The sequence below is a fragment of the Panulirus ornatus genome, chromosome 3, assembly GCF_036320965.1.
Source record: "Panulirus ornatus isolate Po-2019 chromosome 3, ASM3632096v1, whole genome shotgun sequence".
Lineage (NCBI taxonomy): Eukaryota > Metazoa > Arthropoda > Malacostraca > Decapoda > Palinuridae > Panulirus > Panulirus ornatus.
In genome coordinates, this window is record NC_092226.1 from 6,570,287 (window position 1) to 6,586,860 (window position 16,574).

A 16,574-nucleotide genomic window follows, 5' to 3' on the forward strand; every position below is an offset into this window, starting at 1 on the left:
TATATATATATATATATATATATATATATATATATTTTTTTTCTTTCAAACTATTCGCCATTTCCCGCGTTAGCAAGGTAGCGTTAAGAACAGAGGACTGGGCCTTTGAGGGAATATCCTCACCTGGCCCCCTTCTCTGTTCCTTCTTTTGGAAAATTAAAAAAAAACAAAACAAGAGGGAAGGATTTCCAGCCCCCCGCTCCCTCCCCTTTTAGTCGCCTTCTACGACACGCAGGGAATACGTGGGAAGTATTCTTTCTCCCCTATCCCCAGGGATAATATATATATATATATATATATATATATATATATATATATATATATATATATATATATATATATATATATATATATATATATATATATATATATATATATATATATATATATATATATATATATATATAAAACGAGAGGGGAGGATTTCCAGCCCCCGCTCCCTCCCCTTTTAGTCGCCTTTTTTTTTTTTTTTTTTTTTCCAAAAGAAGGAACAGAGAATTGGGCCAGGTGAGGGTATTCCCTCAAAGGCCCAGTCCTCTGTTCTTAATGCTACCTCGCTAACGCGGGAAATGGCGAATAGTTTAAAAGAAAAAGAAAGAATATATATATATATATATATATATATATATATATATATATATATATATATATATATATATATATATATATATATATATATATATATATATATATATATAATCATGTACTATGTAATGTATAGTGTCTTATATTGGTTTCATTTTTTAATGTAACCATTTATTGACCAATAATGTTCGTATTACATGGAATTTTGTTCTTTCGCTTTCACAAGATCATGAACTTAATGAAATTTATGCCCCCAAATCTTTCACTGAAAGATGTTTTTAATGAACTCTCCTGCCCGACTCCAATAGCCGTTCTTTTTTGATTTTTTCTCCATACCAATTTTCTTTCTGTATTCAATAAATGGATCAAATCCTTGCCTGGCAATGTCTTGCATGTATTCTGTTTCCTTTCTAACATTTCTAAGTTGCTGGACCCTTGCTTGCCAGCCTGGCCGTGCTTGTGTCTGTTCAGAGTCGATCATGAGGTCGATGTACTCCAGTGTTGACAATGGATTTGGCTTGAGAGCTATTTCCTGCAGACGTTGCAGAGATTTTCTCACCGCCTCTGTCATCCCCAGCACTTTTAGTTGCACCGCTTCAAACTCGTCTTGAACTTTGATGATGAGATTTTCTGCTGAGAGTTTCTTCTCTGTGGCTTCCTGGTAGCGTTTCTTTAGGTCATCTGCTGTCTTGGTTACTGTCACTATCTTCACAACATACTTTTTAGGGAAGTTCTTGTGCACCGACCAATGACACTTCGATGGGCATATGCAACAATAATCATTTCTGATTGCCCAGCAACCACTCTTATTTTCATCTTCACGAATTGCACAGTTTTCATGGCAGGTGCGGTTACACTGAAGACAGTTTGTTATGTACTGACCAGCTGGGATTGTAACCATTTCAGTAATTTCCTCGTCTACGGTATACGTAAAGGCTTTGTTTTTGTCAATGTCAGCTTGATGAATTTTCAAAACTTGCACCTCCGTCTGTAGTTTTTCCAGAGTAACGAGACCAACCTGTATGTCTCTTTGTATTCCTGCGATGTAAACTTGCAGTTGATGCCTTTCATTTAAAACATCTTTCGTTAGTGTGAGACTTTTACTTCCAAACATATTCAGCTGACGCAAGAGGTCTTTGTAACTCTTTTCTCCCATCTTCCAGAACATTTCATCAAAGACACTTTCTTCTTCGTCACAGTCACTGTCATCCCCCAAAGTTTTGTTGCCATCAGTCAAACTTTTCTTAGCAAATAATGCGGAGTTGTTGAACTTCATATATTTTTTGTATGGCATACCTGACTCGTGTATTCCACTGAGTACTTGTGGATTCTGACCATCGGCAAATGTTAGCAAGAGGAGGATGTTATCTTTAATGTCTTTGCCAAACAAAGAAAGGATCTGGTCAAAAATATATGTCTGTGTTGGCGTGAGACGAGGAAGTGAGGACTGAACCACGAACCCAACAGCATCAATGTGGTCAATACCGCACATACCTCCAGTAGAGAAGAAACTGCGTATCTGTTCAGTGATTTCTCTGTCGCGCATCACCCCAGACGTGTCGCCAAAACCTGGAGTATCAATGATGGTTAATGTATAGGGAACCGTGAAATTCTCTCGATGATGGATGGTGTAGGAGGTGATTAGTTTAGTTTGGCTCCTGGACTGGTTCTGCTCTGTGGGTTCAGATATTAACTTGAACCGGATAGAGTCCTTCCACTTAACTCCAAAAATGTAGTTAATCATGCCGTTGATGAGAGTGGTCTTACCTGAGCCAGTTGACCCTACGACCATAATGACCTTCTCCTCAACATTTCTATTTACTCCAAATTCACACTTTTGAAGCATATGATTATCTCTGCTGTATATCAATTTCAGATCTGGCTTGTAAACATTTGGACACCCGACTTCCAATATTGATGATTCTGCACATAACTTCTCCTTCAAGATTTCAGAGGGTTCTGCTTTTACAATGATGTCAGTGGGTTCGCTTGCGACACTGTATCCTGCCGTGCCACAATAAGCTATGATCCTGAATGTGTGTTTGGAGTTTGGAAGCACTTTCATCGTACAAGAAAGTTCATCTCCTGAATGTGTTTCCGTTGCAGATGTCCACTTCCCAGCATTGCCCTGTTGTTTGATTATATACTTTTGTATACTACACCTAGAACCAATGCACGTTGGCTTTGTCCACTGTATTGCCACAGTTGTTGGTGAGGTCTGGCTCACCTTCGGCTTACCAGGAGGACTGGTTGGCTTAGTCGACACATTTAAGCTAGTGTTACTGCTGGGACCCAGCCCGACCTCACAACAGGCCCGCACACTCACCTGGTACTTGCTGTTAGCACAGAGATTTGAAATGATGAATTTGACAGAATCCGAATCAGTCCTAACTTTGAGTGGGCTCTCGTTTTCACCGGTCTTTTGGCAGAGTATTTCATACTGACGGACACTTGAAACACCATATGTTGGTTTCGTCCACTGAATTGTTACGCTGTCGTGAGTCCTTTCCTTTTCATCAGCTAAAGGGGTTCCTGGCTCAGAGGGAAGTGCATAATCAGGGACAACAAGACGTCCGTGCTTGTAACATCGAATCTGTGCTTGAAATTCCTCTGATCTTGAAAAGTCTCCGCTAACTACAAATGCAGTTCCTTTCCTATCTGTATTGGACTCGAAAAATTTCCTAAACAGCCTGGTTGTCTCTGTCATGGACCGGTCGCCATTGTTCCTATACATCAGAGGATCCAGGAGCTGCAGTTCCTCTGCATAACTTTCATTCATAATGTCCTCTTTGTCTATGTATTTTGCCATTTTCTTTAGGTGCGAGCAGGTCTGCGGAATAAGAATTGCTAAACAAAGAGTGCAATCATTTTCCAAGCTTAGATGTGTTGATTCTAAGTCACCTGGTTGAGAGAGAAACTTGATGGCTGAGAGTTCACTGGCAAGCTTAGTCAGAATCTTCAATTGTTTCTCTTTACTTTGTATCCAAAGGTGTAATGCCTGCTGACTGTACGGAGATGACTCCTTATCTCTCAGAATAGCAGCTAGGTCCGATTCCTCGGCACCACCACCTCTGATGACAGGAAGCAATGTAGACAGTCTTCTTTGGAACTCAAGTTTATATGTGGCAATCAGTCGTTTGAATGTAGATATGTCTTTCTGGAATACACCGAATTTCTTGACAGCTTGGGAATTACTCATATCATTACATTTCACATTAACCTCATGGAGATCTTCGAAAATATTCTCTGTATTACTAATTAGATTCGCACTTATTTCACGGACCATCTTGCTGGCTTTACTATCCAGCAATGCAAGAGGATACATGACAACTTTTACCGGTATAGAATTTGTGTCACTGCCACCTATGAGGCTTGGTATTTCCCTGTATAGCTGCACTGCATCTCTGAAGGAAGAAGGGTTTTCCCGTGGCATAAAGTCCCCATAGAATTTACAACTGAAGCTCTCTGTTTTCTTCTTATCATCCTCAGATAAATTCAGTTTACCCTCACCATCGATGGAGAATGTTGGTATTGCTTTTACCAGAAGATGGAGAGATCCATCAATATTCTTGTCGCTTGAGCTCGAGGTGTGATCTCTTTCAAAGACGAAAAAAGCTTGTCCTCCATACTCAATACCAGAGACGACATGCGTGGCTGTGCCATGATCAAATATATTAGGATGTTGAATTTTACCTTCTCCCATTTGCTGCATCGTCAACGTCTCGGACTTTGTGGTGCACTTGTACTGTAAAGTAACCCTCTCCTGATGGTTGGATGACCTTCTGTTGTCAAGATATTTGGCAGACCCAGATACTTGTAAGAGACCTCCAAGGAAACTTAGTTTCATGCTAGCATTTACATCAAGAGCCGAGGCTTTGTCTTCTAGAGAGTCAGAGGCAATAACCTCAAAGTCAGCAGTCTCGAACTTCTGCACACGTTTGTGGTCCAGTGTTTCTTTGTCCCATAGTGTTATTCCGGAGATGAGTTTCTCATTTCTACAATCATAAAGCGCCCCAAGGTGAAAAGGCCGACCGAGTGCTGGGATGGAGAGGACCCCATCGCTGGCTGGGTGCGACATCTTATGGTATGGCTTTTACTTACTCAAACCCAGAAACTTGATAGTTTAAGGCCTAGGATTGATTCAAATAATCTATTCTTTTATCAGTCGAAAGACTAACAGTTCTATATTTCCCATAAACAAGGCACTGCTGATGAACCTGTCTTGCACAAGGCACTGCCGATGAACCTGTCTTGAACAAGGCACTGCCGATGAACTTGGCTTGAACAAGGCACTGCCGATGAACCTGGCTTGCACAAGGCACTGCCGATGAACCTGGCTTGAACAAGGCACTGCCGATGAACTTAGCTTGAACAAGGCACTGCCGATGAACTTGGCTTGAACAAGGCACTGCCGATGAACTTGGCTTGAACAAGGCACTGCCGATGAACTTGGCTTGTTGTTGATCCTTATACAGTTACGTCAGCGGTTCATGGAGACTGACGATGGCCTATACACCAGGTGTACAGTCATTTCATGGTGGTGTTGACTCTCTCGACACAAATTAGCACCGATGTTAAGAGACTGGAAAAAGAATAGAAATCAATTATTAAAAACATCGTAAAACTTCCTCAGTTTTGATCCTTATGAAAACTGAAGGTTATTTATATATATATATATATATATATATATATATATATATATATATATATATATATATATATATATATATATGACAGCTATATATATACATGACAGCTAGAGACTGAGTGTGAACAAATGTGGCCTTTGTTGTCTTTTCCTAGCGCTACCTCGCGCACATGCAGGGGGAGGGGGTTTTCATTTCATGTGTGGCTGGGAGGCGACGGGAATGAATAAGGGCAGACAGTACGAATTATGTACATGTGTTTATATGTATATGTCTCTGTGTGTATATATATGTATACGTTGAGATGTATAGGTATGTATATGTGCGTGTCTGGACGTGTATGTATATACATGTGTATGTGGGTGTGTTGGACCATTCTTTCGTCTGTTTCCTTGCTCTACCTCGCTAACGCGGGAGACAGCGACAAAGTATAATAAAAAATAAATAAATATATACCTTTGGTAGGGGAGAGAGAATTTTACCTCCGTATTTCGTGCGAGTCGTAAAAGGCGACTGAAGGGGGCGGGGGCACAGAGCTGGAAACCCTCCCCTTCTTGTATTTCAGTTTCTGAAAAGATGGAACTGAAGAAGGAACCATCTCCCTGAAAGGCACAATTTTGGCTGTCTGAATGTGTGTGAATGTAACTAAGATGAGAAGAAAGGTAGTACGTTTGAGGAAAGAAATCTGGATGTTGTGGCTTTGTGTAAAACAAAGCTCAAGGGTAAAGGGGAAGAATGGAGTGGAAATATCAGGGGTTTTGAGGACGAAAGCTACGGAAGTAGTAACACTTCTCCTGAAGCAGGAGTTGTGGGCGCATATGAAATAATGTATATGAATTCCAGATTGTTGTGGATAAAAACATAAATGGGCAATGAGAAATGGGTTGTCATTTGTCTTTATGAACCTGGCTCCTTCTGTTTCCCCTTTTACAAAGTTAAAATACAAGAAGGGGAGGGTTTCTAGCCCCCTGCTCCCACCCCCTTTAGCCGCCTTCTACGACACGCGGGGAATGCGTGGGAAGTATCCTTTCTCCCCTACCTCCAGGGTAATATATATACATATATACATACAGCGAAAAGTTTTTATCTATGATGTAATGCATGTGTCCGTGTAGGAAGAGAGAAAAGTGATTGGTTCTCTGTGAATGTTGGTTTACGGCAGGGGTGCGTGATGTCTCCATGGTTGTTTAATTTGTTTATGGATGGGGTTGTTAGGGAGGTGAATGCAAGAGTTTTGGAAAGAGGGGCAAGTATGCAGTCTATTTTGGACGAGAGAGCTTGGGAAGTCAGTTGTTGTTCGCTGATGATACAGCGCTGGTGGCTGATTCGGGTGAGAAACTGCAGAAGCTGGTAACTGAGTTTGGTAAAGTGTGTGAAAGAAGAAAGCTGAGAGTAAATTTGAATAAGAGCAAGGTAATTAGGTACAGTAGGGTTGAGGGACAAGTCAATTGGGAGGATGGAAGCGGAAGTGAATCATAGGGTGGGGGAGGGGACGAAAGTTCTGGGAGCATTGAAAAATGTGTGGAAGTCGAGAACGTTATCTTTGAAGGCAAAATTGGGTATGTTTGAAGGAATAGTGGTTCCAACAATGTTATATGGTTGTGAGGCGTGGGCTATAGATAGAGTTGTGCGGAGGAGGGTGGATGTGCTGGAAATGAAATGAGGACAATATGTGGTGGGAGGTGGTTTGTAAGTAATGAAAGGGTAAGAGAGATGTGTGGTAATAAAAAGAGTGTGGTTGAGAGAGTAGAGGAGGGTGTTTTGAAATGGTTTGGTCACATGGAGAGAATGAGTGAGGAAAGATTGACAAAGAGGATATATGTGTCAATAGTGGAGGAAACTAGAAGTATGAGACCAAATTGGAGGTGGAAAGATGGAGTGAAAAAGATTTTGAGTGATCGGGGCCTGAACATGCAGGAGGGTGAAAGGCGTGCAAGGAATAGAGTGAATTGGAACGATGTGGTATACCGAGGTCGACGTGCTGTCAGTGGATTGAACCAGGGCATGTGAAGCGTCTGGGATAAACCATGGAAAGTTTTGTGGGTCCTGGATGTAGAAAGGGAGCTGTGGTTTCGGTGCATCATACATGACAACTAGAGACTGAATGTGAACGAATGTGGCCTTTGTTGTCTTTTCCTAGCGCTACATCGCGCACATGCAGGGGAAGGGGGGTTTTCATTTCATGTATGGCGGGGTGGCGACGGGAATGAATAAGGGCGGACAGTATGAATTATGTACATGTGTGTAAATGTATATGTCTATGTGTGTGTATATATATATATATATATATATATATATATATATATATATATATATATATACGTTGAGATGTATAGGTATGTATATGTGCGTGTGTGGACGTATATTTATATACATGTGTATGTAGGTGGGCTGGGCCATTCCTTCGTCTGTTTCCTTGTGCTACCTCGCTAACGCGGGCGACAGCGACAAAGTATAATAAATATGAAAATATATATATATATATATAAATATATATATATATATATATATATATATATATATATATATATATATATATATATATATATATATATATAAAATCCAATAACGCTCTCTGGCCATCTCTCCTACTTACATAAGTATACTTATGTATATCTCGCTTTTTAAACCAGGTATTCCCAATCATCAGTCCTTTTTCAGCACATAAATCTACAAGCTCTTCACCATTTCCATTTACAACACTGAACACCCCATGTATACCAATTATTCCCTCAACTGCCACATTACTCACCTTTGCATTCAAATCACCCATCACTATGACCCGGTCTCGTGCATCAAAACCACTAACACACTCATTCAGCTGCTCCCAAAACACTTGCCTCTCTTGATCTTTCTTCTCATGCCCAGGTGCATATGCACCAATAATCACCCACCTCTCTCCATCAACTTTCAGTTTTACCCATATTAATCGAGAATTTACTTTCTTACACTCTATCACAGTATGTGCGAAAGAGAGACTTTTGGATGTTAATGTGCTGAGAGGTGCAACTGGGGGGATGTCTGATCATTATCTTGTGGAGGCTAAGATGAAGATTTGTATGGGTTTTCAGAAAAGAAGAGTGAATATTGGGGTGAAGAGGGTGGTGAGAGTAAGTGAGCTTGAGAAGGAGACCTGTGTGAGGAAGTACCAGGAGAGACTGAGTACAGAATGGAAAAAGGTGAGAACAATGGAAGTAAGGGGAGTGGGGGAGGAATGGGATGTATTTAGGGAATCAGTGATGGATTGCGCAAAAGATGCTTGTGGCATGAGAAGAGTGGGAGGTGGGTTGATTAGAAAGGGTAGTGAGTGGTGGGATGAAGAAGTAAGAGTATTAGTGAAAGAGAAGAGAGAGGCATTTGGACGATTTTTGCAGGGAAAAAATGCAATTGAGTGGGAGATGTATAAAAGAAAGAGACAGGAGGTCAAGAGAAAGGTGCAAGAGGTGAAAAAAAGGGCAAATGAGAGTTGGGGTGAAAGAGTATCATTAAATTTTAGGGAGAATAAAAAGATGTTCTGGAAGGAGGTAAATAAAGTGCGTAAGACAAGGGAGCAAATGGGAACTTCGGTGAAGGGCGCAAGTGGGGAAGTGATAACAAGTAGTGGTGATGTGAGAAGGAGATGGAGTGAGTATTTTGAAGGTTTGTTGAATGTGTTTGATGATAGAGTGGCAGATATAGGGTGTTTTGGTCGAGGTGGTGTGCAAAGTGAGAGGGTTAGGGAAAATGATTTGGTAAACAGAGAAGAGGTAGTGAAAGCTTTGCGGAAGATGAAAGCCGGCAAGGCAGCAGGTTTGGATGGTATTGCAGTGGAATTTATTAAAAAAGGGGGTGACTGTATTGTTGACTGGTTGGTAAGGTTATTTAATGTATGTATGACTCATGGTGAGGTGCCTGAGGATTGGCGGAATGCGTGCATAGTGCCATTGTACAAAGGCAAAGGGGATAAGAGTGAGTGCTCAAATTACAGAGGTATAAGTTTGTTGAGTATTCCTGGTAAATTATATGGGAGGGTATTGATTGAGAGGGTGAAGGCATGTACAGAGCATCAGATTGGGGAAGAGCAGTGTGGTTTCAGAAGTGGTAGAGGATGTGTGGATCAGGTGTTTGCTTTGAAGAATGTATGTGAGAAATACTTAGAAAAGCAAATGGATTTGTATGTAGCATTTATGGATCTGGAGAAGGCATATGATAGAGTTGATAGAGATGCTCTGTGGAAGGTATTAAGAATATATGGTGTGGGAGGAAAGTTGTTAGAAGCAGTGAAAAGTTTTTATCGAGGAGGTAAGGCATGTGTACGTGTAGGAAGAGAGGAAAGTGATTGGTTCTCAGTGAATGTAGGTTTGCGGTAGGGGTGTGTGATGTCTCCATGGTTGTTTAATTTGTTTATGGATGGGGTTGTTAGGGAGGTAAATTCAAGAGTTTTGGAAAGAGGGGCAAGTATGAAGTCTGTTGTGGATGAGAGAGCTTGGGAAGTGAGTCAGTTGTTGTTCGCTGATGATACAGCGCTGGTGGCTGATTCATGTGAGAAACTGCAGAAGCTGGTGACTGAGTTTGGAAAAGTGTGTGGAAGAAGAAAGTTAAGAGTAAATGTGAATAAGAGCAAGGTTATTAGGTACAGTAGGGTTGAGGGTCAAGTCAATTGGGAGGTGAGTTTGAATGGAGAAAAACTGGAGGAAGTGAAGTGTTTTAGATATCTGGGAGTGGATCTGGCAGCGGATGGAACCATGGAAGCGGAAGTGGATCATAGGGTGGGGGAGGGGGCGAAAATCCTGGGGGCCTTGAAGAATGTGTGGAAGTCGAGAACATTATCTCGGAAAGCAAAAATGGGTATGTTTGAAGGAATAGTGGTTCCAACAATGTTGTATGGTTGCGAGGCGTGGGCTATGGATAGAGTTGTGCGCAGGAGGATGGATGTGCTGGAAATGAGATGTTTGAGGACAATGTGTGGTGTGAGGTGGTTTGATCGAGTGAGTAACGTAAGGGTAAGAGAGATGTGTGGAAATAAAAAGAGCGTGGTTGAGAGAGCAGAAGAGGGTGTTTTGAAGTGGTTTGGGCACATGGAGAGGATGAGTGAGGAAAGATTGACCAAGAGGATATATGTGTCAGAGGTGGAGGGAACAAGGAGAAGAGGGAGACCAAATTGTAGGTGGAAAGATGGAGTGAAAAAGATTTTGTGTGATCGGGGCCTGAGCATGCAGGAGGGTGAAAGGAGGGCAAGGAATAGAGTGAATTGGAGCGATGTGGTATACCGGGGTTGACGTGCTGTCAGTGGATTGAAGCAGGCCATGTGAAGCGTCTGGGGTAAACCATGGAAAGCTGTGTAGGTATGTATATTTGCGTGTGTGGACGTATGTATATACATGTGTATGGGGGGGGTTGGGCCATTTCTTTCGTCTGTTTCCTTGCGCTACCTCGCAAACGCGGGAGACAGCGACAAAGCAAAAAAAAAAAAAAAAAATATATATATATATATATATATATATATATATATATATATATATATATATATATATATATATATATATATCGTAGAAGGCGACTAAAAGGGGAGGAACCGGTGGGCTGGAAATCCTTCCCTCTCGTTTTTTGGGAAGTGAGTCAGTTGTTGTTCGCTGATGATACAGCGCTGGTGGCTGATTCATGTGAGAAACTGCAGAAGCTGGGGACTGAGTTTGGTAAAGTGTGTGAAAGAAGAAAGTTAAGAGTAAATGTGAATAAGAGCAAGGTTATTAGGTACAGTAGGGTTGAGGGTCAAGTCAATTGGGAGGTGAGTTTGAATGGAGAAAAACTGGAGGAAGTGAAGTGTTTTAGATATCTGGGAGTGGATCTGGCAGCGGATGGAACCATGGAAGCGGAAGTGGATCATAGGGTGGGGGAGGGGGCGAAAATTCTGGGAGCCTTGAAGAATGTGTGGAAGTCGAGAACATTATCTCGGAAAGCAAAAATGGGTATGTTTGAAGGAATAGTGTTTCCAACAATGTTGTATGGTTGCGAGGCGTGGGCTATGGATAGAGTTGTGCGCAGGAGGATGGATGTGCTGGAAATGAGATGTTTGAGGACAATGTGTGGTGTGAGGTGGTGTGATCGAGTAAGTAACGTAAGGGTAAGAGAGATGTGTGGAAATAAAAAGAGCGTGGTTGAGAGAGCAGAAGAGGGTGTTTTGAAATGGTTTGGGCACATGGAGAGAATGAGTGAGGAAAGATTGACCAAGAGGATATATGTGTCGGAGGTGGAGGGAACGAGGAGAAGAGGGAGACCAAATTGGAGGTGGAAAGATGGAGTGAAAAAGATTTTGTGTGATCGGGGCCTGAACATGCAGGAGGGTGAAAGGAGGGCAAGGAATAGAGTGAATTGGAGCGATGTGGTATACCGGGGTTGACGTGCTGTCAGTGGATTGAATCAAGGCATGTGAAGCGTCTGGGGTAAACCATGGAAAGCTGTGTAGGTATGTATATTTGCGTGTGTGGACGTATGTATATACATGTGTATGGGGGTGGGTTGGGCCATTTCTTTCGTCTGTTTCCTTGCGCTACCTCGCAAACGCGGGAGACAGCGGCAAAAAAAAAAAAAAAAAAAAAAAAAAAAAAATATATATATATATATATATATATATATATATATATATATATATATATATATATATATATATATATATAAAGGGGAGAATACTTCCCACGTATTCCCTGCGTGTTGTAGGCGGCAACTAAAAGGGGAAGCAGAAGGAGCCAAGCTAGGAGTGCTCATCCTCCTCGAAAGCTCAGATTTGGGTGTTTGAATGTGTATCGATGTAACCAAGATGAGAAGAAAGGAGAGATGGATAGTACGTTTGAATATGTAACCAAGTTGAGAAGAAAGGAGAGATGGGTAGCATGTTTGAATAAAGAAACCTGGATGTCCTGGCTCTGAGTGAAACGAAGCTCAAGGATGAAGGGGAAGAATAGTCTGGAAAAGTCTTGGTAGTTAGGTCAGGTGTTGGTGAGAGGACAATAGCTAAGGAAGGAGTAGCACTATTCCTGAAGCAGGAGTTGTGGGAGTATGTGATAGAGTGTAAGAAAGTAAATTCTAGATTGATGAGGGTAAAACTAAAAGTGGATGGAGAGAGATGGGTGATTATTGGTGCCTATGCACCTGTTTATAAGAAAGATCATGAAAGGCAAATGTTTTGGGAGCAGTTGAGTGTGTGTGTCAGCAACTTTGGTGCACGAGACCGGGTATTAGTGATGAGAGATTAAGATGTGAAGGTAGGTAATGTGGCACTTGTGAATGGAAATGAAGAGCTTGTGGATTTGTGTGCAGAAAAAAGACTGGTGATTGGGAATACCTGGTTTGAAAAGATATACATGAGTATACGTATATGAGTAGGAGAGATAGTCAAAGGGCATTACTGGATTACATGTAAATTGATAGACAGTAAAAGAGAGACTGTAGGATGTTAATGTGCTGAGAGGGGCAACTGGAGGGATTTCTGACCACTATCTTGTGGAAGCGAGGGTGATGTGTTGTAGAGGTTTTCAAAAAAGAAGAGAGAGTGTTGGGGAGAAGAGAGTGGTGAAAGTGAGCTTGCAAAGGACACCTGCGTGAGAAAGTACCAGGAAATATTGAGTGTAGAACGGCAAAAGGTGAGAGCAAATGACGTGAGGGAAGTGGGTGAGTAATGGGATGTACTTAGGGAAGCAGTGATGGCTTGCGCAAAAGATGCATGTGGCATGAGAAAGGTGGGAGGTGGGTAGATTAGAAAGGGTAGTGAGTGGTGGGATGAAGAAGTAAAGTTGGTGAAAGATAAAAGAGAGGCGTTTGGACGATACCTACAGAAAGGAGTACAAATGACTGGGGGATGTATAAAAGAAAGCTGCAGGAGGTCAAGAAGAAAGGACAAAGTTGGCAAATGAGAGTTGGGTGAGAGAGTATCATTAAACTTTAGGGATAATAAAGAGATGTTTTGGAAGGAGGTAAATAACGTGCGTAAGACAAAAGAACAAATGGGAACATCGGTGAAGGGGCAATGGAGGAAGTAATAACAGGTAGTGAGGAAGTGAGAAGGAGATGGAGTGAGTATTTCAAAGGTTTGCTGAATGTGTTTGATGATAGAGTGGCAGATGTAGGTTATCTTGGTCGGGGTGATGTGCGAATTGAGGGTCAGGGAGAACTGTTTGGTAAAGAGTAGAGGTAGTGAAAGCTTTGTGAAAGTTCTATAGTTTTTCTGATTGGACAGAAATTCTTCCTATTTCTGCATGTGTTCTCTCACCTTCTCCATATATTTCAAGAGCAAAGTAAAATACTAACCACAACACTTCGGCCAGCTTGAATTACTTGGTTTCACAATTTCAGCTCCCTGGACTTTGTTCACATATTCATATCCTGAACAGCAGACTTCCACATATTCAGCTCCCTGACAGCAGGTTTCACAGTTCAGAGTCCCAGACAGCAGGCTTCACAGTTCAAGATCCCAGTCAGCAGTTTTCACAGCTCGCAATCCCGGACGGCCCCCCATGTTACGTTCTGCCCTTACCCTTACACATTAAAAGGGTGTATAATCAGCCCATAGGCCCATTAAAACAGATAACTCAACAGCTTTGCATTATCTTCCTCTTACGGCCATTCATGAAAGAGCTCTAGCCATGGCCATCTTTGTTTCTATACAATTTCTCAAAGAAAACGGAATGATAGAATGGTTAACTAAAACATTCATAGGTAAATAGGGGCGATGACTGTAACAGATGTGTAACGTAGTGTAGTATCAAACTACGTTCGTTTGATTCTGATAAGGTAATGTCTAATGTACGTGGATTTGATAACGTTTTATCTTGATATCTTTTAGGATGTGCTTGGTAAAGTGTGTGTGTGTGTGTGTTAATTATCATTATTTCATTTAGACTGTGATTAAGAGAAAGATTTTTCATTTGGATTGTTTACATATTTCTGGAAATAACTAAAATCAAACAAATCGTCAAGAATCACAAACTGCACTTACTTTTAAGTTTTCTTATAAGGTTGGCTTTGAATTACTTTCTTAAAACTTTGGACCAAGGGATATATCAATTACATATCAATATCTACGTATTGTGAGACCTATGAGTACATCTGAGTTTGGAAAAGCAAAACAACACAAAAATACATGAATATGAAAGACGCGAATCATTACCCGCTGTGCTACCTGGCAACTACCAAGGCCGCCGTGTGGAGCAAGGCTTATTTCCCACGATATACCAAATTTATCTGAATGTTTCGTGTTTTCCAGAAATCTTGAGTAACGTTTCAGCTTGACTCTCCAATGTATCTCCCACTCTCAATTGATCTGAAGGGAAAATGTTACCATAACATCACGACCTTTTTCTAACACTCTAGATCTTATTTTCCTATTAATCCTGCGAGACGTAACGAGCTACATAGCTCACCCTTCAAGGTTCAACAAACCACACCCCTGTATAGCATCTATATTAGCTGCACCTTCTGCTTTATCCCTTACGGAATTGACACGGTGCCCAGATTTGTACCTTCTGGATTTGGCGCCAAGATCTACGCCACCTTGGTAACACACATCATGACAAAACCCAATAGGGATGTAGCATCTTGCGCCAGTATAGGAACATCCCTCTGGGGTTGGCAGACCTGAGCAAATGCGCGTAAGGCAACACGTTCGGGTATTTTTGCACTAAGGACAAGCCTGAAAGAGCAACTCCCAACAGACACATATCAAAGGCAACAGTGAAGATGAAGGGCAGTGTTGTGTATAACAAACATCTGCCAGCATAATTTAAAGTTTTCGTAACGAAAATAAAGAGGGCTGTGAGTAGAAGTGGCACGCTGTAATACGTGATTATCATTATTAATACTTTAGCATTCACTGCGATGGATCATATTCACAAAGTCTCTGTAACATCACTCAAACGCTTCTTTAAACCATGTCCAGTATATAAACTTCACCATGGGTAATTCAGGTAAGACCAATGTCCAATCTACTTCATTTCCCCCTTTCCCATTTTCATTTAACCGTAGGTTAGGTTAGGTTAGGTTGGGGTAGGGGTTAAAAAAAAATCCACCCATTTCTTCTCTTAACTAATATCGAACCAAGTTTTTCCTGCTTTCAGGTTATCAGACGATATTTATGAGAATCAAGTTAGAACTCCCCCTTCTGCACAAACACGATAAAATAAAAACTCATGAACTCGATATATTCTTAACAAAACTAGAATAGGCATTGGTCGACTCACCATTATATGCGAGAACTAAACTACTATGTTTCGAATTATACCAAACGTTTATGTGGAGTTTCGGTAACACTTCAGTAGACGTAATGTGTACTTACTGTAGATTCACGAGAGCGTAGGTAGAGTCGATGATCACGACCTTACTAGATGATGTTCACCTTCTGAATGAGTGTTTGCTATTGCAACCGGTCCTCTCAATGGGTACGTGGTTGCAGAGTGTGCAACAAAACGATTTGCTCTCCCCCGCCCAGAACGTTTCAGTGAAGGTCAAAGAGTTAAAAAGAGCGCATGACGAAACGAAAAGTTGCCATAAGTGACTAATTTTTTGCTCGCATCGTCTTGTCCATCTGTACAACGACTAAGATCATTATCAACTAAGAGTGAATCTCTCACCCACTTGTGTACTGGGAGAGGTTGTAGCCGTTTAGAATGTCAAGTTCATTTCTTTTTTTTTTTGTGGAAATTAAAAAAGATAACTTTGTAAGAAAATGACAGTTGAACTTGTTTATAATGGCAACCCCCTCCCCCCCCCCCCCGCATGCGCGCGAATAGCGCTAGGAAAAGACAACAAAGGCCACATTCGTTCGCACTCAGTCTCTAGCTGTCATGTATAATGCACCGAAACCACAGCTCCCTTTCCACATCCAGGACGCACAAAACTTTCCATGGTTTACCCCAGACGCTTCACATACCTGGTTCAATCCATTGACAGCACATCGACCCCGGTATACCACATCGTTCCAATTCCCTATATTCCTTGCATGCCTTTCACCCTCCTGCATGTTCAGGCCCCGATCGCTCAAAATCTTTTTCACTCCATCTTTCCACCTCCAATTTGGTCTCCCACTGCTCGTTCCCTCCACCTCTGACACACACACACACACACACACACACACACACACACATATATATATACTCAACTTTAAACATGCAATTTTTGATGATCTTTGCATTGCTCTTGACAGACAAACCTGGGAAGATATGGTCAATGTAAATGACATGAACGTAGCTTGGGAAAAAACTCAATAAAACCTTCACAGCAGTAGAGAGAACATATGTGTCAGTGTGTAGTATACTGTCTTGTTTCTATAACGAAGCAAGGTGGTGGAACAATCAAATAGAAATACTACCTTTA

General features: G+C 41.4%; 1 protein-coding gene across 3 annotated transcripts; it reads right to left on the reverse strand.

Annotated features, from left to right (window-relative positions):
* Positions 1-457: 457 nt before the first annotated feature.
* Positions 458-15,680, reverse strand: LOC139760239 (uncharacterized). 3 transcript variants are annotated; one of them, XM_071683179.1, is made up of 3 exons: positions 15,538-15,630; positions 5,688-5,799; positions 458-5,167 (listed from the first exon to the last, which is right to left on the reverse strand). In XM_071683179.1, the coding sequence occupies exon 3, from the start codon at positions 4,661-4,663 to the stop codon at positions 848-850; it is 3,816 nt and encodes a 1,271-aa protein (XP_071539280.1). In that variant the 5' UTR covers positions 4,664-5,167; positions 5,688-5,799; positions 15,538-15,630; the 3' UTR covers positions 458-847. The 3 variants fall into 3 exon arrangements, with proteins under 3 accessions (XP_071539280.1, XP_071539262.1, XP_071539272.1); XM_071683171.1 differs by having other exon boundaries at positions 464-5,167; positions 5,714-5,799; XM_071683161.1 differs by lacking the exon at positions 5,688-5,799 and having other exon boundaries at positions 15,538-15,680.
* Positions 15,681-16,574: the final 894 nt, after the last annotated feature.

What these genes read in the sequence shown, in the direction of transcription:
- LOC139760239 (XM_071683161.1), bottom strand. Translation starts at nt 4,663, where the DNA reads ATGTCGCACCCAGCCAGCGATGGGGTCCTCTCCATCCCAGCACTCGGT.